Source organism: Nematostella vectensis, chromosome 13 (genome assembly GCF_932526225.1).
Source record: "Nematostella vectensis chromosome 13, jaNemVect1.1, whole genome shotgun sequence".
NCBI classification, from domain to species: Eukaryota; Metazoa; Cnidaria; class Anthozoa; order Actiniaria; family Edwardsiidae; genus Nematostella; species Nematostella vectensis.
In genome coordinates, this window is record NC_064046.1 from 3,075,926 (window position 1) to 3,097,629 (window position 21,704).

A 21,704-nucleotide genomic window follows, 5' to 3' on the forward strand; every position below is an offset into this window, starting at 1 on the left:
TTTGAGCGGGATGGTTCATTTTTCCATTTCAGCGGACCAAATTTCCGGTATACCCCTCTCTTCGCCTTATTACATTAGGTAATGAATACTTCATATAAATCAAATAAATGCCTCTCTTGTATTACCACCAAACTAACAAAACTGTACAATTTCGTTCCTGTATTACTATCAAACTAATGGAACTGTACATGTAATTTCTCATTCAGAAGAGTTTTTGGACAAAAGGATGATGTCCTTATAAAAAAGGCACCTTTTTATAACGACATCATCTCATTTTTAAGAAGTAGAGAGATGTAAATAAAAAATGGTATAAGTTACTTTGTGGGAAACCCCTAAGAAGTGTGTTCAACCACAGGATACCCATTACTTGTTGTGGGTACCTGCTTGAACACGAGTAAATAACTCATAAACAATATTCCTGGCCAATTGCCCGATCGATTCAGCGTATTATATCGGGTGTCGTATCATCTATGTAAAAAGGATTTAAAAAAAGCAAATTATTTTTGTTGCGTCACAATAAGTTGAAATGCCATAAGAAGTCCGAAGTCCGGTTGTACTGTTGATCGCCGAATCTACTGTTTTCTTTGCTGTGACTGGCATATTGTCAACGATACGACTTCTAATATCAAAGGTAAATCTAATCATATTCTCTTTTTTATTGTGAGCTAGCTTCTTTCCATGAGTTTCCCAAATCGCAAATATTGTTTTTTGTACTTCTGATTTCTATTCTATAGCGGGTATGTCAGTTGAACTTGAATACCAGTGGTAATTTTAAGACGGATGATTGCGCGGTGAAAAACATCCAAAAAAAACCTTACATATAAACGTTCTTTGTGAGGTTAACAATATAGTAAAATATACAAATAGTCCCAAATAGTTTACTCTGGATAGGTTATCTAATAATAATATAATAATACACTTCACCGAAAAGTGTGTTTAAAGACTTATCTTCTTTGCGTTTGCAAATGGCAAAAATGCAAGATCGCTTGAAATACCTGAGAATATCTTGTATTTGTAATATGGACGAGCCCTCTTTCTATAATTTAATATTGTACTCCGCTTGGGGGCGTTTCACGTGTTTCTATTTTTATAAGTTATGCAAAGAAAGCAACAGGTTCCCTAACAAAACGGAATTTTATGTAACTTCTCACAGGTCCGTCATAGTAATGTCAAGCTACGACAGATGGAAAGCTTCGTTAAGGATTTTATATTTAAGACAAATTGTATTTACTCAAACTATCGACACAAAGATGTACTCTATTCAGGAAAAGAGTTCACAGTTTAGCAAATATATCATAGCCTTGGGCTAAGTTCTGCTGCGCTTTTTTGTTCATGGCGTTCGTCACTGTAACGTCTAAAAATTTTAATTTTTATGTAATGAAAGAACCAATTTTACATTTCCCGCTTTTTTCGCAAAAGTATAGTTGCCGCACATTAACGTCACTGGATAATTTTTTAACTCTCCTCCTTCGATCCACACGGAAAGCTCTAGAGTGGGAAATGTGGTGAATTTATCAGGAAAAATCGAAGTTTTGCTATTTCAAAACGTTGAAGGAATCCTGAGGTATTATTTACGATATGTTTTTCCAAATCTCTGGTCACGTGGGATGCAAGCCTCACCACAACGTTAGATCATTTTCACTCTAAAGAGCGTGACCTGAGAATCATTAAAACACGCACTAATCGAATATTGATGGGAGCGTCGGGTGTGGTGATGTCTGCTCAGCGGCTTGCTAAGGAAACTACTTCCTTCTTTCTACAGGGGTAACAAAAGTTCGGATCAGAAATAATACCCATAAAGTCCTAGCTTCTATGGGATTGTGAGAAAAAACTGAAGAGATAAGCAGGTGAGTTTGTACTGGACATACAGACGAGTAATGAGACCAAGACAGTTGCAGGAACAAGAAACATTGTATTTTGTAAACTGATAAACAAAAAAACGCGTAAGCGAAAACGTCCCCTTTCTAGAAACAGGTTGGTTTAAAACGACACAGTATCTTCATATTCTGATATTTAGTCATTTTGCTCGTCTTTTCTTAGTGATATTCTAGATTTTTTTCTTCTTCTTTTCCGGTACAGTCAATACAGTTTATTGATCAGCGTGGTTTGTACCATGCGTAGCGTCGTGGAAACTCTCCCGTGCGCAGATTCATGTTTCCCGTCACTTTTCTTGTGTCATAAGTCTTCAGATATTTCCCTAGCGTTGCGAAGCCAGTAATACGGAGTAACATGCAGTTAGGAGCTATAGTAAGCAGTGTGTCGTGAAGTCTGGCATGTCGAGCGGTTTATAGCTTGTCACGCCATACAGGTATAATACCATACCCTTTGTAGCTCAACTCGGCTCGTTCCCATGTCCCAACGATAATATTATACCGTTTATAACACTCGTTTTCATGTCATTTTACTCGTTTTGTCATTCGTCTCGTTTTGAGGTTCGCTGCGTGATTTGCCGCATGCTGACGAAACGGGCGTGCGCCCCTGTGCAATTTCGGTCTTCCAGCTGGTGGCATGTCACAATTTGTCAATACTCCTCTTGTAGCGAAGTCATGATTCCCTTATGACGTATCGTACTGAATGCCAAGTCGTTGTTTTTTTTTATATAAATATTGAATATAAGTTGCTTAGTCATCATGAGAAAGAAATATACGTTTAAAGTTTCGGGGCGTGAATTAGAGCTACTAGCATAAGTGAAATGGCAGACATGAGCCGTTGAGAATTTAATGGCTCGACTTTAAGGTGTCTGTGGCCTGTTTTTTTTTCGTGGTCACCGGCTGATACTCAACAAATGTCGAAAAACAGAAAGCTTGCTGCCTGTATGAGTTTCAAGAGAACATGCGGCGTAGGACCTAATATCACAGGTTTGCGATGAAATTTAATCACTTTTAGATATAATACAAGAGGGGCCAAGCGCGCATAGATCTGCGCAACTCATGACACGGCCCCTTAAAATGCTCAATATACTTAAAATATAAAATCTTAAAAAAGCTGCGCCAGATTTGACAAGGATACAACAATATATTTAGGCATTTTGTAGAAAATATAAGATATGGGTGCTCCCACAGACGAATAACAGAGCTTTGGTTACTAGCGCGTGTGTACTAGGGGTACGCGTGTGTACTAGGAGTACGCGTGTGTACAAGGAGTACGCGTGTGTACTAGGAGTACGCGTGTGTACAAGAAGTACGCGTGTGTACTAGGAGTACGCGTGTGTACTAGGGGTACGCGTGTGTACTAGGGGTACGCGTGTGTACTAGGGGTACGCGTGTGTATTAGGAGTACGCGTGTGTACTAGGAGTACGCGTGTGTACTAGGAGTACGCGTGTGTACTAGGAGTACGCGTGTGTATTAGGAGTACGCGTGTGTACTAGGAGTACGCGTGTGTACTAGGAGTACGCGTGTGTACTAGGAGTACGCGTGTGTATTAGGAGTACGCGTGTGTACTAGGAGTACGCGTGTGTACTAGGAGTACGCGTGTGTACTAGGAGTACGCGTGTGTACTAGGGGTACGCGTGTCTACTAGGGGTACGCGTGTGTACTAGGGGTACGCGTGTGTATTAGGAGTACGCGTGTGTACTAGGAGTACGCGTGTGTACTAGGAGTACGCGTGTGTACTAGGAGTACGCGTGTGTACTAGGAGTACGCGTGTGCACTAGGGGTACGCGTGTGTACTAGGAGTACGCGTGTGTACTAGGAGTACGCGTGTGTACTAGGAGTACGCGTGTGTACTAGGGATACGCGTGTGTACTAGGGGTACGCGTGTGTACTAGGAGTACGCGTGTGTACTAGGAGTACGCGTGTGTACTAGGAGTACGCGTGTGTACTAGGGATACGCGTGTGCACTAGGGGTACGCGTGTGTACTAGGGGTACGCGTGTGTACTAGGGGTACGCGTGTGTACTAGGGGTACGCGTGTCTACTAGGGGTACGCGTGTGTACTAGGGGTACGCGTGTGTACTAGGGGTACGCGTGTGTACTAGAAGTACGCGTGTTTACTTGGGGTACGCGTGTGTACTAGGAGTACGCGTGTGTACTAGGAGTACGCGTGTGTACTAGGGATACGCGTGTGCACTAGGGGTACGCGTGTGTACTAGGAGTACGCGTGTGTACTAGGGGTACGCGTGTGTACTAGGGGTACGCGTGTGTACTAGGAGTACGCGTGTGCACTAGGGGTACGCGTGTGTACTAGGAGTACGCGTGTGTACTAGGAGTACGCGTGTGTACTAGGAGTACGCGTGTGTACTAGGAGTACGCGTGTGTACTAGGAGTACGCGTGTGTACTAGGGGTACGCGTGTGTACTAGGAGTACGCGTGTGTACTAGGGGTACGCGTGTGTACTAGGAGTACGCGTGTGTACTAGGAGTACGCGTGTGTACTAGGAGTACGCGTGTGTACTAGGAGTACGCGTGTGTACTAGGGGTACGCGTGTCTACTAGGGGTACGCGTGTGTACTAGGGGTACGCGTGTGTATTAGGAGTACGCGTGTGTACTAGGAGTACGCGTGTGTACTAGGAGTACGCGTGTGTACTAGGAGTACGCGTGTGTACTAGGAGTACGCGTGTGTACTAGGAGTACGCGTGTGTACTAGGAGTACGCGTGTGTACTAGGAGTACGCGTGTGTACTAGGAGTACGCGTGTGTACTAGGGGTACGCGTGTGTACTAGGAGTACGCGTGTGTACTAGGAGTACGCGTGTGTACTAGGAGTACGCGTGTGTACTAGGAGTACCACGAAATTTTGAAAGTCTCGCAAAATTTCGCAAAGTCTCGTAAGCTCGGCCCTTTTCTACGCAAGTCTCGAAGTCTCGGGTTTTTCTTTTTCAAATTTTAGGGTTCTCGGAGCCTCGCTTCTTTTTTCCATTTTCTTGGGGTCTCTGATTTTTAAACGCGATTTCGGAGTCCCTTACTACTCTGTTAAACGCGATCTGTTTTATGTTGTTACCATGCTACGGGTTTCATCTTCTTTTTTGAGTCTCGAGTCTTTATCCTTTCCGCTCTAAACAGGAACTTTAGCTACTGTAGCAAGATTGTTTTTTAACTTTACTTATTAAAGTGATGTTTAAAGTGATGTTTTTCGTGGTCACCGGCTGATACTCAACAAATGTCGAAAAACAAAAGCTTGCTGCCTGTACGAGTTTCCAGAGAGCATGCAGCTTAGGAACTAATATCACAGATTTTTATCCGGTTTACAAGAGGCCTGAAAAGCTCTGGCTCGGTTTTCAAGAGAACGAGAAATCTCGGGATCGGGTACCGAAATTCCACAAAAGTCTCGGGCTCGGATTCTGAAAAACACGGGTCTACCCATCGCTACACCTTGTAATTTACACAACAATGTACACAACAGTATTATTTTCATCATCGGTACACTACTACACCATTTCATTAATCTTTTTGTTGATAGCTGCATGGTGGCCATGTTTGTCAGTTTGTTGTTGTAAGCGTTTTTCATATTTTTATAAGGCGCGTAACTAGGGCGCGCACTTCTCGACCGCAATACTTAGGTCATATCTTACATATCTCAGAGCTCAGTAGAGGGGTGCGCAGAGGACTGGGGACGCGTGCACATACCTCTTCCGGTAAACTGACCGACCTCTTGTCTACCTATTTCAAAAAAACGTTGTCGAAAAGCGCTTAGTCTTACTCACCTATACCGTGAGGCGGTATGGATAATTTGTTGCTTAGAATTCTTATTTTATTTTCAGGCCTTTATTAAATAGACTGTTGTTTTGTCTGTTCTGACAGCGCTTAACGAATTTGCCCCGGTAGTGAAGAATTGCAAAGTCTAAAACAACATATATTACCATACTACCATGGACAACGTTTTTTGAAATAGCAGTATGTGTTTGGGTCCGTTAATCCGCTTTGCAGAATCTTCCAATGTTTGTTATCGTGTGGCTTTTGAGAATTGTGCTCGCTTGTAAAAGTGTTAGCGAAGGGTTGCGTTTCATGCGCAGTAGTCCACCTCTTTTGTAGTCTACTTGCTACAGATCCATATCATTCAGTGGCTGTCGTTTTTCTAAATGGTCTAAAAGAGCATGGGGCGAGCGCGCGGGAGACCTGTGATATTCTAAAACGTTAGAGACTAGGCTCCATTTCCAAAATGGATGCCAGTGCCATTTCGGTTTATTCGACCTCTCTTTTCAATTGATTTCAAGGATTATTAATTAGGTTTAATTTATTTAAGTTTAGTTAAGAATACTGTAGCAAACTTAACATAGGGGTTGCAGGGACGTACACGAGTTGCACTATTTTAACACAAAGACATATTGTCTCTTAATCTTTTTCCCCGTGTACGCTTTTTGTCAGTTACCGGTCCGCAATCATTTTGATTTTTGTTGATGCTAAGAATATCACTTTATCTACACTACTTTTTAGAATATCAGGTGTTTTCTTCCGAAAAAAAAAAACAGGGTATATCTTCCCCAGGAAAAAGCTTGTATTAATTTTTGTAACTTATTTGGAACGCACGCTTTTCTTTACTAGTGCAACGTGACTTACTGATACTGTATACATAAGGCACGTGATCATGTCTTGATGGTCACGTGAACAAAGATGAATCTTGCAAAAGAAGAGATGCTTTTCTTGTGACCTGGTATCCCAGCACAATATGTTATCTTATGAAAGAATAATAGTATATTTTTGAAAAATACGGTACTGATACGCGTTGTTTGTTCGTACTTCAAAACCACTTCAAATCTATTTTTATTGATGGATGGTTGGATGGTTTGATGCTATTTCCTGTTGTTGTTTTTAATCAAGCGCAACTGCCAATATATCATGTAAAAATCGCCTCAATTCTAGCTTCATAGCGCGGTTCTTCTTGTAAAGACCCAACCAAAAGATGACAATAAGTTTAGGCCGGCTTACCAAGTGGTTGGGTCTGTCAAATCCGAACCACTTCAAATCTATTTTTATTGATGGATGGGTTGGTGCTATTTCCTGTTGTTGTTTTTAATCAAGCGCAACTGCCAATATATCATGTAAAAATCGCCTCAATTCTAGCTTCATGGCGCGGTTCTTCTTGTTTAAAGACCCAACCAAAAGAAGGCAATACGGTTATTACTGAGTTTCGACAGGCTAACCACGTGGTTGGGTCCGCCGAATCGAAGATTGGTCACGTGGTCACGTAAGGGTTCCGTTGGGCTTTACAACTCCTTTTTGCATCGCAAGCGGCCCGTGTCACCTGGGAGTAAGAGTCGATCGAACTCTCGCTCTCATCGCTTGGAGATGTCGGGTTTTTTTCAAATGTAAGTGAGACTGGTAATTCATATAGATCAAAGTTTCCAAGATCAAGAGTTTTTGGTTTGTTTGAAGTCGGCCTACGATAAGATTTGTGTTTACAGTTCGGGTTGGATGGGAAGTACGGCCAACGTGACTCGACAGTATCAGAGATCAGTGGTCTGTATCGAAGAATCTTAAGTTACGTAATTGTGTAGCACTTGTAAAGCACTGAAATCATGTCTTTGAGATTTCAGTATCTTCGACAATGTGTTCACTAGATTTGTGAGAAACATTTGAGTATCGTATGAATTTGAACATGCAAACCATGTCGCTTTTAATGGTTTAATTAACACGGTCTAGTTGTCATGTTCTATTTTTAAAAGCAATACTAAACCCGATACTGGCTTTGCAATGCTATGTCATATTTTTCAAGATATTTGGATTTTGCAGCGAATGTTCTCTGATTTTAACTTAAATTTTACTCCTTTGATCCAACCGGCTTAATTACTCAAAAAATTGTCACATTTAGTTTACAAAAGGGTCTGGAAAAATAATTACAATATCGTCTGATTCTGTAAAGAAAAAAAAACATAAAAAAATAGAATCTATGTGCCAAGATCAAACTTCTGCAATATTTATAGCCTTATTTTGTAGATGCAAGCTGAGAATGGATATTTAAGCCTGCTATTGGTCAATATTACCGGCTTTATTCAATACCTACTTTTAGAGGCTCTTTCTCAGGGGATTACCAACTATATTTTGCTATCCAATTGGACAGAAATGAATCGAGTAGTGATCAACGAACGGCACCCTATGATTTTCCTTTAAGTAATTCTTTTGTGGTCAGAACATTGATAAAATAGCACAGCTTGAGCAAAACAGCATATCTAATCAAATATTATATTTCGATGTGATGATTATATTCTATAGAATGTTTTACATTTTTATTACCCAGAAAACTAGAAATAAGAGTATGCAGATAATCCAATGCTGTTATCTATAGGTTTCTATGGTCTTCAACTGAACCTTGTCGGAGAAATAGTTCAAATAGTTGTAAGCATGTCAATCAAAATGGTTATCCATAAAAATATATTTTTTGTCAACATTATTTTATTTGGTCTTTTTGTATTCTCTTAGCTCCATTCTGCATCATATTTGTATTTACTTTTCTTGTTGTGGCATATGTACATTAGAACTTAAAAGGCTTAATTGATATTGATAAGGGGCCAAGGCCCCCTGTGCAAACATTAAACATTAAAGCCTTGCAAAGTTGCAAATTTGCAAAGTTTGTGCAAACATTAAACATCTCAAAGCAATTTCCTAAAATACCATTTGAAAATGGCAAGGCCTTTTCATAATTTGTTTCCTCACTTTTACTACAGGAGGAATTATTTTTTCACGATTTTAATAATTATTGCTAAGCTAATTAGGCATATCACAGTTCATAATGAGAGTAGATTACACTAAGTAATATTCCACGAAGAATAAACTTGTCATATAGAGTGGAATCTCGATATGGCAAGAGACCAAAAAATCACATTTTTATGTCGCTAAATCAAGCTAATTTCCCTTAAGTTTTATGGTTAGTTAATCTAGAATTCAATGTCACCAAACTACGAATATCTCTAAATCAAGAATTGAAGTTCCACTGTAGCTATCGATTGGTCTCTCAAACCACAGGGGTTAAAAGAAAAATGTTATTAGAGAATTACAATCACTGTGTTATATAATAGGAGGCCTGAATCCTCAGGACCACACACTATGTTCGCTCGTCATTCAGAGACAATCGCTGAGTTCCATGGTTTAATTCAGGATTCAAAATGTCTGAAATGGATTCATGTCTATCTAGTTATTTCTTGTAAGATAAAGATTGCACACTCACAATCCATATAGAAATTATTTATGTAAAATATTTTTTTATCTCCTTTATGTTTTATGTCTAAGCTTGACTTGAATATTTTTTTTTGTACATTGTGTACATTGGTTTTGTAGTGAGAAAAAGTGTTAATTGGACAAGTAGACAATACTTAATATCTCACTATATTTCACCCTTTTCTAAAGTGTGTTTCTCTTAATTTTCCAATGGCTATTCATTAGCTGTTGTAATGCTCATAGATAAATAGTGCCAAATATATAGATTCAAATAAAAGTAGTTCAATAAGACAAGAGAATATCATTATTGGTAATCACCCTGAATCAGTACAATTTGTTTATATTACTGAATTTTCAAGTTGTATCTCTTCAACAGAACAGGTGTTAAATAAACCATTTCAACCTTGTGTTAATCTGTTTTCCTAATTCCTCCATGTCTGCACAAACCACCTAGTTGTTCTACAGTGTCTGTAGTTTTTCTAGTTACTCTGTCGCATTGAAGAATTTAGATTTAATTAGTTAGACCACTTACAGTATTTGTAACAATCAAAACTGTCATAACTGATTAAAACTGTCCTTTTATGCTTTGATTAACCAATGGAAGAATGACATTGTCTGACCATCATATGATGACTTGATATTTTTGACATTTTTATCTATATTTTCCATCATACTCCATTTACTTTAAAGACTACCAGTATTACTGTACATATGCCTTTCTTTTTTTAGCAGGCTGAAGCAGGTGCTGCTTACATCACAGCATTGAAGAGTCCAAGCCCTAACTGCAGCGGATTCAGTAAAGACCAGCTTCAAACAATATGGCGTTCTACCAAGTAAATGACATAGAGGACTATGAAGTTGTTGTCATAGGTATGTATTTTGTTTGGCAGTTTGGGAAGGCTTGAGCAATTTGCATATATTGAATGATGTAATAGTTTACAGAGGTGTGGCACCTTACTGGTCATTTTATTACATATGTTTTTTTTTAAATCATTGGGGGATATGGCCCTGTTTTAGCAAGTTCATATCTTGTTAATTCCAGACAAACAGCTTTTTTGTAATAAAGCAAAAAAAATATATATATATAATTTTTAAACCTTGCGATAATGCCTTTGCCAGGAAATGGACCTAATGCACTGGCTTTGTCATACATGTTGTCTGGAAACTGGCCATACTACATGCCCCACCAGCACCCAGACCCCCTTTTGGACCACAAACTGTGCTCAGAGTCTGGAAAATCTCTAATTGAAATGGTAAGGCCAATATCTTCGCAAATAAAATAAATTCTCCAATAAAGCAAATTCCCAATAGCCAGCACACTATTTGGTTGATATGAGAATGAATATAGAAATCAGAGTAAGAATTTTCAGTTCTGAAAAGCATTTAATCATTCATTATTGACTGCCATGATAATTCAAAAGGGGGCCCAAATATTTAAAACATGCAACAGAAGACAAAATTGTGGATATTATGTCACATGTATTTCTTTTTAAGTTTCATTTCAAAGGATTGGGGAGAGGGAGCCAAACCTCACACCTCGTGGCAATGTTTTACGCAGTCAGGGAGATTATATAGAAGCCAACAATTACAATTGTTGGATTGCTGACTTGTTTTTGTTTTCTAGGACTTAGACTACCTAAGCGAAGGACTTGAGGGACGATCATTCAATCCTGTTGCGCTCCTTTTTGATCAACTGCAAAGACCTAACACTGACTTTGGATACGACGAGGGCCCTTGCCTTAAATGGCTTCATCATAATAGCAAGTCTGTCAATCACCTTGTCCTGGGGACAGGTCCCGCTGGCGGGAGCTGGCACAATATGCAAGGTTCACAACTCACCCTGAGCCTTAATAACTGGCTCGAATTACCAGGATGGGAGTTCCAGACCTGGCTGAGAGAACACAGATGTGAGACGGTTAGGAAGCCATGTATGCTTGTCAAGAATGGCATCAAAAGTGATGGGAACACCTATGATAGAGCTACGACAAGTCACATCGCCGAATATTATAGTGACTATGTGAACAAAATGGGACTAGCAAAAAATTTCTGGAATAACGCAAAGGTACTGTCTGTGAAACGGTTGCACTGTCTTACTAAGGATTTTCTCGGCCCATATGTTCTTTCCGATGACAGAACGAGCATTTGGGAGATTCAGGGAGTTAAAGGGTCATATCCTGACAAGGTGGAACCTTTCATTGTGCATGCGCATAATGTTGTCATAGCAACAGGCAATAACATCCCTAAAGTTCTTGCCATCCCTGGAGAGGATCAGCCCTTTGTCTATCACAAGATGACGGACATTGATGAACTTGTGAACACATCCGAGCTGCCTTTATCAGAGGCGGACCCTTGCCTTGTGGTAGGAGCTGGTCTTTCTGCTGCTGATGCCATTCTTGCTCTTCAGTCAAGAGGAATCCCTGTCATTCATTCATTCCGCCGAGCACCCAAAGACCCCAAAATCATCCTGAATCAACTGCCTGAAGGAGCGTACCCAGAGTACGCAAGTGTAAGTATGATGATGCGGGGAGATACAACACTGCCAAGCTCCGCCTACAGATCTTTGCCGAAAACAAAGCTTGTAGAGATTCGTGACAAGGAGTGCATCCTTAGAAACCCCGATGGAACTCACTTCAAGCAAAAGGTTTCCTATGTCTTCATTCTTATTGGAGCATCTCCTGACTTGTCATATCTCCGTGGTCTAAGTGGACTGGGTCTAGAAAGAGACAGGCCCATCGACAGCAAGGCTAATCCAATAGACATCAACCCTTTCACTTACGAGAGCACTAATGAATCGGGGTTGTATGCATTGGGACCTCTTGTTGGGGATAACTTTGTCCGCTTTGGAATGGGGGGCGGTCTTGGTATTGTCAATCATATCTTTCGAGGTGATGAGACAGAGTGTTAAAAGCTCTCAGAACTTCATAATTTTACATTGATGCTTTGGGGCTTAGGTATTTATATGGTCCTTGTCTATACCTATTTAAAAAAAGTTTCGTTTTTGTATTTTTGTTACTTTTCTATTCTTTCTGAAACAGTCATATTTTTCTTAATTTTTTTATTATCAAAGATGACAAAGATTAGTCAAACTAGTTGCATTAATCGATCATTTCCATTCTAAGCGTTGCGTTACAGAAGCTACGCATGTACATATTTCTACTGCTTGATGAAATCCAGCAACAGCAGTAAAAAATTTTTTTTGAACAATGCAAAAAATGTAAATAATTGAATCTTTCACACAATTTAACTTATTCAGTAATCATTTACTGGTATCACGGGAGCATTGAAAGGTAGCAGTTACCAAGTGGGATGATTGCTTGCGAGTCTTTTGCACTGCTTTGCAGTTCTTGTGGATTTCTGATATAGAATCCTTGAGTATTATTTCTGAGATTTGTTTACTAGACATTAGATAGAAAAAAAATGAATTAACCTGGAGAATTTTGTAGTTTGAGATGTTCGTGGATAATTAGTTTTGTGAAAGTAAATGATTTAATCAATTCTATACCGAATAGATGATGTCATGTCTTTGACATGCTTGCTTGTCTATCTTCGTGAAAGATAAGTTTGCAAATAACCATTAAATAATATCAATTTAGATAATTAATCACACTAATAAGTAGTAACAAATTCATTAAGTAATTGGTGATTATAGTAATTACTAACTTGATCGTATCTATACCATTTTTACTTTTCTGGGTCATAACTTCGTAAAGTAATCATGCATTTAAAAATATGATTTTGTATTATTCTTTTACATTTCTTTTTCTTTTTTTACAATCTCTGCACAATTTATAACACTGAAAGGGTGTATCCAGTGTTGGTGTTAAAAATTAACACGAGTTTAATAAAAACCGGATTTGTCGTATATGTTGTCTTACACCCAGTTTGATTTGTCGTATATGTTGTCTTACACCCAGTTAGTCCAGACCTGGGACTCTCTTTGCGCTCGACAATTCTGGCTCGCGTCAAAGAGGGTCCAGTATTTATCGCATGCGCATGCGCGAAAATACACCGCATATATGCGGTGTGGCCTGGTTGCTTAGTTCAAGATGGCTGCGAAAGGGACGAGCGAGGGTTTATTTCAGAAACAATACGCTGATTTTGGTCGTGGGTAAATACTTGATTGTCAGTCTTTTCCGAGAACAGGACATATGAAAATTAGAGTCTGGAAAATATATCAATCAAAGAGCTTTTCCGTTTCCGTTATTTTCACGCGCGCGCTTTTTTGGAATTTGATTTTGAATCTCATTTTATCGCGTTTTTATAGAAAACACTTCCCAAGCAGTTCGCTGATATTCCTTCACATGTACAAAACATTCGATTTTTGGAGCTCTGCACTCGACAAGGTCTAGCGGGAATCGACCCTCCTTAGGCACGTCCGTTATTGCGCGCGCTCGTATTTCAACTTTTGCCGTGAAGATCGCTGATTCGTACATGTTCGCGCATGCGCATGCAATAAATACTGGACCCTCTTTAACGCGAGCCAAAATGTCGAGCGCAAAGAGAGTCCCAGGTCTTGACTAACACCCAGTTTGATTTGTCATACATGTTGTCTTACACCCAGTTTGATTTGTCATATATGTTGTCTTACACCCAGTTTGATTTGTCGTATATGTTGTCTTACACCCAGTTTGATTTGTCGTATATGTTGTTGTTTATTAACACCCAGAGCCATGGCCACACCCATGCGATGCGGTGCTTTACATTTACCGCTATGGAATAAATTGATACAAAAAAGGCCGTACAAGGCTAGGGATACTTTGAATAAAAAAGCTCAAGGGCGGGAGGGGCAGCCACAATGCTGACGACCACATCCCTATGATTTTAGATAAGAACTGGTGAGGGGGGGGGGGGGGGGGGGGGGGCACGGCCCTGATAGAAGGATACAGATAGAGCAGATCATGTCGAATATCTAATACACTTCGCATGTCCCAATAATTTGCTCATTAGTTTCGATTTATTTAAAAAAAAAAACAGACGTTTCTGTCGCATGCCATCCTCCGGGAACCCAGGGCGTCGAGGAGATCTGGGACACAGGAAACGCGCGCGAAAGAATGAGGAGGAAAAGACGTCTTTCCCCCCTCTTTTCGTCTTCCCGCGTACGTTCGCCTCCGGTCTCCGCGTCGCCCTGGAAATCTCGTCCCTAGAGCCTTTTTTATTTCTGCGCATGCTTGGCCAAACGAAGGGCGTTCGTTCGCAGGAATAAGAAGGGCTCTGGGGACGAGATAGGTCGCCCAGGGTGCCCGAGGATGTCGCATACCAACACTCAAACCGACGGCGGTATTTATTTTGTTCCATTTAGGGGGGGTTCAAATTTTATGTAATCACGAGGCGGATTTGTTCCACAGCCCGTTTTTTGGCTGGCTGAGAAGATGTGAGAACCCTCGGTTGCTGAAAAAAAAAAAAACCCGTCCCAAATGGTTCTGCTGGCAGGAGTCGAACTTGTTGTGCTGGGAATATTTTTGGTGGCGCTGTAGAGGATTCTTGGAGAAAAAATCATCCCGATTGGTTATACGAGCAATTTTTCATGTGCTAAAATGCCTTACCACTGCTACCTGGGAAAAAAATTCCAAAGGAATGATCCCTCCTCGGAGGAACAGATAATTTTTCCCCAGCAACTTTTAAAATGGATATTTACGGCAGAACATATTCAAACGAGGAAATATGCCATTTTAACGTGTTTCGGGAAAAGGGGTCTCGTTGTATGCCCTTTGCCTTGATCGATCATTGTCAGGTTTTTTCATTCATGTTTTGGCTACGTGCCCCTCTCTCGAGACGTTTGTGGGTATCCTTTATTTTATCCCTTCAATAGAGACTGGGGTGAACACTGTTACGCATGCGCTTTCTGGCTGATGCAACATCGCTATCGCATGTGGAAAATTTGATCGATAGAAATCCAAAATTAGTGAAATTTCATCGTAAATTACTGAAGAATTAGGAACTTTTTCATAATAACGACGCGCAATCATGGCAGATGATGGAATGGTGAGTCCAAGCAACTGTTTTTTTTTTCAATTTACCTTTGTTTTTCGGGGTTAAATTCCTCGATTTTGTGGCCGCATGAGTGTTCCAAAAGTGAGTTTCCCTCGTTCACTATCAGTCGTTTGACCCGACAAAAAAGAAGAAAAAGAAGAAGAAGGTCGAGCTTGATTTAGATGCTGATGATGCTGAAGATACTATTAGTAACAGTGCCCCAGAAGAGCAAGCAACTGATAATAAGGAGGAGAAAGGTACAATTACATTACACGACATTACAGATGCTGAACAAGTTAAAAGCTTAATGTTCAATACATTCAATAACCATTGTCGTCATTGAATAAAGTCCCTATCACAAAACTACACAAAGCTCGCACACAAAATATTTTTCAGTAGTAGGCATGTGTTATTAAATTGATTAAAGAACCACTCAAATCTTATTTAAAAATCTCCATTCTAGTTTTGACAAATTTGCTGCCTTTTGATTAATGATATCTTTTTTTTTTTCAGAAATATCAATGGATTCTGAAGATTTCTCAGAAATGAAGAAGAAAAAGAAGAAAAAGAAAAAGCCATTTGATATGGAGGCCATGGAAGAAGCAATACAGGTCGGTCTCTTATGCCTAGTGCACACTAGCGACATATCTACATAACGATATTGGCGCGTGTACTCTTATCTTCGACATAACGACATGGACATAATGACATAAAAGAAAAAACATGTTTTTTCTCTTATGTCGTTATGTCCATGTCGTTATGTCGGGCTAAACAGAGTGTGCGTGCCCATGTGGTTATGTTGTTATGTTGCTAGTGTGCACTAGGCATTAGAAGTCGGACATTAAAAGCCTAGAATCACTTTTCTTCTTTCAATCAATCGTAATTCCAAGTTTAGCCACTAATCAGAACATGTACCATGCATCAAATGACAGAAAAATGTTTCTCAACAATCAGAGAAATATTTTTGTGTTACCATGACTACAAGACATATCACTCATAATCTATTTTTTTTGTGTGAATAGAATCAAAAAGCCCAAACTGTCGTGATCTCTTACCAGAACAATGAATACAATACACCAAAAACTGGAATTTGACTCTGCCAAATTTTGTCTTTGATAAGACTTCTTTTGTGTGTGTGTGTGTGTGTGGCTACACTAGAAACCAAGGAAACATATTGCATGCTACAACGTCTATTGGGTGGCTAAACAAGTGTCCTAGTTTAGCAAGGCCTTTACTCATACCTCTCAACTGGTCCGAATGCAAGAACCTGCTGATTAGGCATTCATACCTAATCACAAGATTGCTTAAGTCGTAGTTTGGTTGAAGCCTCGCTAGTGTTCAGTAAACAGGGCAATGCAATGGGAATAGTTATGACTAGAACATGGAGTATTACAGTGATCAGTGGGCATGCTAAAAAGTGGCCAATTCTTTAAACCCTGATGTTTTTTTTTGTCTAGAAACTTTTCCTTTGGTAATTGACTTTGTGGATGAAACAGTCCAGATGTTGTGTGCGCCTTGGACTTTCTTCACTGCTGGCCATATTCACCAGCAGGAAAATGGTTAAAACTGGCTGATATGACTTTTGGAACACTTCTTGATTTTGTGCTAGGAAGACAAATTCCTTAAGGACAACCCTGTGATTCTAACCAAGATGCCCTTTAATCCCTCTAGGATTCTCTAGGAGACAAAACAGAGGAGTCCTTTGCAAAAGAGAATGATGAAATGGCTGATATGCAGATGGATGAGCTAGATTTCAGTCTCCCTACAAAGAAAAAAAAGAAGAAAAAGAAGGTGATTTATAATTCCGAAAATATCTCTCACTATGAAAACTTTCCTTTTCAGGCTCGTAGCTAGGGGTGGGGGGGGGGGGGTTTGGATGACTCGAAGGTCCACTCTAATGCAGGAAAATTAAGTACAGCTATGAGCTAGGATGAGCTCCCTAGGACAAAATAGTCTGCTTAATGGGTAAACGAACCCTGCTCAAAATGGCTACAGGCCTTCTTTTTACTGGAAACTTTCTCAGCTCCCACAACCAAAAGTGCAGACTTTTATTTCTTATGTTTGATTTTGTTTTTTTTTTTATAAATTATACAAAGAATGGCAAGGTCTCATTTCTCCATTACATCATCTACATCTGTATTATAGATCGCCATTGATGTCGAGGCAGAAGCTAAAGCCATAGAGAATGGCACAGAGTCAGGTGACGATGAGGTTCAGGGTGATGACGGTGACGATATAATGGCTCTGGATGACAGAGAGTACTCATATGAGGAGGTGAGTTTGTTGTTTTTTCAGTACAGTCAACTGAACATCACACAAACTTGCCATGCAATTTATAAGTCAAATCATCTTGGACACAGTTTTATGAATAAAATCACTCGCATATGCACCCAGCCCTTACACAGGTACCTAGTCTTTGACACAGTTTTATGAATATTATGGGATTAAGGTCAGTGCATAAAACTACCCTAAAAAGGGTTGGTGGGCAGTTAGTAGGCAACATGCCCAACTAACCCTGGGCACGTCCCCCCCCCCCCCCAATATTTTTAAAAAAAGTTATAAGGAAATGACCAGTAGGGGCGTGGCTGTGCCCCCCAAATATTTTCATAATGTTTTTGTATTGTGCCCCCCGATCATACGTGGCCTGCATCAGCCCTGATTTATCTATAAACAATCCAAATACTTATATGTAACAAAATTTTAAAATCACAAATTTGATCATGTCTTTCCATGGTTGCCTAGCTACTGGAAAGAGTGTTTGACATTATGAGGGCAAAGAACCCAGACATGGTGGCAGGAGAAAAAAGGAAATTCGTAATGAAACCACCCCAAGTTGTGAGGATAGGAACTAAGAAAACTTCTTTTGCCAACTTTACTGACATCTGTAAAATGTAAGTGGTATATGTAAAAATACAAGCATTTATAGCACCTTTTACACAGAAGCCTGCTTGCAGGCGGTACTCGGTGTTATCATCACGGAAAACCCTATCAGTTCGTTGATTGGGCACCATCTTGTATTTAAAGCTGTGAGGTTCCTGAGGGGCAAGTGCAAAAACAGATGCAGGGCAAGGGGGAAGGAAAGAGGAGGGAAATACCACCTTCACTAATACCCATGATTCACAAATCCGCCCCCAACTAATAATGACTTCTGGTAGTCTTGTCACATATTCCCCCCGGGCCAATCATAATGGAGAAATGTTTTCCTTTGATTTGAACTGTCAAACGTTCGATCAAAACCACAAGGTTCACAAGGAGTTTTGAGCGAGCTTGGACATGGAGAATTTATATTGTCACAGAAAAGCAAATCAATCAAACCAAGAGTGTAGATTCTGCAAATCAAAATTATCTCCACTATGGCAAATGAAAAAACATCTCTCTGTATGGATAAACAATCAGAATTCGAAGGAAAACCTGCGAGTCAGCTGTGAGGTGTTTGAAAGTTCCATGCTTTAGTCTCCCAGACTGTAAGACATAATTTATAAGCCTTGCACCCACAGTTTTCAGAAGACATATAAAAATTATAAGCTTCTAGAACCAACTTCAGTGAAAGAATATAGAAGCTCCTCATGCTAGCACTATCCTTGAGATCGATTTGAAGCAAACATCGGATTAGATTTCTCCTCCCGCAAGATTCAAGAAACAGTTGCTCACTACAACTTCTCTGGAGAGGCGCCCTAGCTTTAAAGCTAAGAAATCCACTGCAGTGATAATGTCATTGGGTTCTGGAGTAGAAGCAACCATCAAGCATCTAAATATCAAGGATCTCCTAGACAAACCCTCTACCCAGGCGATAGTAACAATTATTTTTCCGTACAGTAAAAACAAGGATCTGCGACCAGAACTGTTTATCTCTTGGCAGAAAAATGTTAACGCAGAACTTAGAGAGTACTTTGGAGATTCTGCTCTCGAAATCTCCAGCGCTCACCTTAGGGCATTTTCTAATTCAAGTTTGTTTGGGGAATGTGTGACCTTTCAGGAGTTTCTGCTTCTCATCAAAGCATGCCATTGTTTTTCGACCAATCACAAACCACAAAAGATTCAAACCACAAAAGTTTGTCCTGAGAATCACGGGTATTAGTGCAGGTGGTTTTTCACTCTTCTCTCTCCTTCCCCTTCTGCCCTGCATCCGTTTTTGCGCTTGCCCTCAGGACCCACGCGGCTTAAAATACAAGATGGCGCCTGATCACTGAACAGAGAGGATTTTCTGCAATAGTAACACGGAGTACCGCCTGCAAGCAGTTTTAAACCACTTAATTTAAAATCCTGATGTGTATTAAAAATGTGTATGTCTGGACTGAGGAACACAAGCTTATAATAAGTCCTCATGCGTTTTAACAAGTCAAAATCAGGGCCAAAAAAGAAAAGATGCTACCCAAGTCTCGACCAGGAATGTAGGCCAAACCACACTTTATTAACACTTAGCCATGTAAAGTATGCCTTTTTTTTTTTACTCTGGCATATAGGCTGTATTTGTCTGTGGTTTTATATTTGTACAGTATGAAACATATGCACTTACTGTTTTGTTCATTGTGTTAGAACATTTACCGTCTTCAAACATTGCTTTTTCTAATGTTAAAACAATGTTTTATGAAGAAGTTCACGAAGGTCGATTCTAACGGAGAACTACTGTATATTATCTTGTTGTCTGGGCCCTTTTTGTTTGTGCATGCCTTTTATACAACTCCTATCTGAGATTGTTATAGTAAATCCCTAATTGTATTTGTTGTTTGCAGACTTCATCGACAACCCAAACATTTACTGGCCTTCCTTCTGGCTGAGTTGGGCACAAGGTAAAAGGGTTTTTATTGCAGAATAATGTTTGACAAGAAGCAGGTTGTTGGTCCAAGCTTTTTATAACCATTAGGTGTAACATTCTCCATCATGATGTACATAAGGAATAAAAAGGTGAAAAATTATTGTCGTCTTTTCTTTCTAGTGGCTCCATAGACGGTAATAATCAACTCATCATCAAAGGTCGCTTCCAGCAGAAACAGATAGAAAGTGTCTTGAGACGATATATAAGTAAGTATGAACACCCTGTGTTCACAGGAGTATGATAAATTAAACAGATTTATCATACTGTAGATTTGTAAAGTGATCCACATATTACCTAGAAAATATTCCACTTGTCTATGGCGCTAGGACAATTTTTGCATCAAAGGGACCCAAGCAGTTTCTCCCTTGTCATTGTTTAACCTTACATTATTTAAAGACATAGCTGCTTACCATTGTTTAACCTTACATCATTTAAAAAACATAGCTTCATAATTGTGGACCAATTTCAATCATTAAAAATTCCTAGGATTTTATATAAAAGCCGATGCAAATGTATTTTTCCAATAGCTTTACCTCTACTAGAATTACAAAATGGCGGCGACAGAGCCCCTTCAAGTAAAAACTGCATCTAATTGCGAGATCACTGACCAGTTTCTCCTTACCTTCGCAGAGGAATACGTCACGTGTCACACCTGCAGATCGCCGGACACCATCCTACAGAAGGAGACCCGTCTGTTCTTTCTACAGTGCGAGACTTGTGGGTCACGGTGCTCTGTGGCAAGCATCAAGTCCGGTTTCCAGGCCATCACAGGCAAGAGGGCGCAGCTCAAGAATAAACAACAATAGGCCAATCGGGAGGAAGTGAAAGTGGACATTTGATACAGAGATCAGAGTTATTGGAAGTGAAAGCTAGTTTAAATTTCATGGAAGTGGAAGAAATTTTGAGAGTTCTTGGAAATGAAAGCCAGTTTAAATTTCTTGGAAGTGGAAGCAATTTTGAGAGTTCTGGGGAGTGAAAGCTAGTTTGAGGTTCTTGGAAGTGGAATCCAATTGGAATTTCCCTTACTTGGAATGCGGATATTATTTAGTGGATGTGGTTTGCTGGTCAAAAGTTAATATGGATTTATACTCTTTTATCTGACCGAACATTGGAAGCTGGGAAAATGGATTGTTTATAACAAAAGGGAAATATTAGGGTTGCAATCTCCACATATTCTAGGGCTACCCGAATCGCAATATTTTTCACTAAGCTCCAAGTTAAGATGAAGTTCATAGTCATGCAAACATAAGTAAGCTGTTGAGATAGTTTGCATGCCTTTCTTTGGGTACATTTAGAAACACTCGCAGTATAATTATTTCATGCTCAAAAGTCAAGTCTCTATCGGCCCTAAAAATATAGCCAGACTCTAAGAGAGTTAACACATGCACGAATTTCCAAGATGCAAAGAGTGATTTCACTCGACTAACAGTGTCCACCGAATATTAGTTGCATCGGATTATGACTGTTTTTGAAGAACGGTGGTTTTACCGTCCCAATGACGCAGTGGCAAATAACGCTGTCATGTTGATAGTTTCTCACGAGCCGCTCTGACCTCGGTTCTACAAACCTCTTAAACGTTTTCCTTGAAAGAGATTGAGCCACCTCACAGAAGACTCGTGTTGACTACCGTCCCAAATATGGCAAGCAAAGGATGTAAAGGACTTAAAAATGTAATTATCTGAAATAACAAAGATGTAAACAAAACTAAACAAAGATGCGTGAATAAAGCTGGGATCTTTATTGCTATGGATTTTCATTAGAGGTTGTTGAATTACCTGTTTTATATGTAAACGAGAAGTTGATCCAAAAGGCGTCCTGTGCTCTGTCCTTG

At 39.8% G+C, this 21,704-nt stretch overlaps 2 protein-coding genes across 4 annotated transcripts; both read left to right on the forward strand.

The window, feature by feature from the left end:
* Positions 1-1,759: 1,759 nt before the first annotated feature.
* LOC5513414 (oxidative stress-induced growth inhibitor 1) lies at positions 1,760-12,949 on the forward strand. 3 transcript variants are annotated; one of them, XM_048720779.1, is made up of 4 exons: positions 1,760-1,847; positions 9,817-9,957; positions 10,207-10,340; positions 10,712-12,949. In XM_048720779.1, exons 2-4 carry the CDS (start codon positions 9,906-9,908, stop codon positions 11,990-11,992), a joined length of 1,467 nt encoding a protein of 488 aa, XP_048576736.1. In that variant the 5' UTR covers positions 1,760-1,847; positions 9,817-9,905; the 3' UTR covers positions 11,993-12,949. The 3 variants fall into 3 exon arrangements, with proteins under 3 accessions (XP_048576736.1, XP_032238790.2, XP_032238791.2); XM_032382899.2 differs by lacking the exon at positions 1,760-1,847 and adding an exon at positions 7,099-7,241; XM_032382900.2 differs by lacking the exon at positions 1,760-1,847 and adding an exon at positions 7,111-7,241 and having other exon boundaries at positions 9,820-9,957.
* A 1,944-nt stretch (positions 12,950-14,893) lies between these two features.
* Positions 14,894-21,613, forward strand: LOC5513374 (eukaryotic translation initiation factor 2 subunit 2). The gene is made up of 9 exons (XM_001633588.3): positions 14,894-15,069; positions 15,185-15,314; positions 15,571-15,668; positions 16,729-16,848; positions 17,203-17,331; positions 17,800-17,948; positions 19,791-19,847; positions 19,994-20,079; positions 20,504-21,613. The coding sequence occupies exons 1-9, from the start codon at positions 15,052-15,054 to the stop codon at positions 20,677-20,679; spliced, it is 963 nt and encodes a 320-aa protein (XP_001633638.3). The 5' UTR covers positions 14,894-15,051; the 3' UTR covers positions 20,680-21,613.
* The last annotated feature ends 91 nt before the right edge of the window (positions 21,614-21,704 follow it).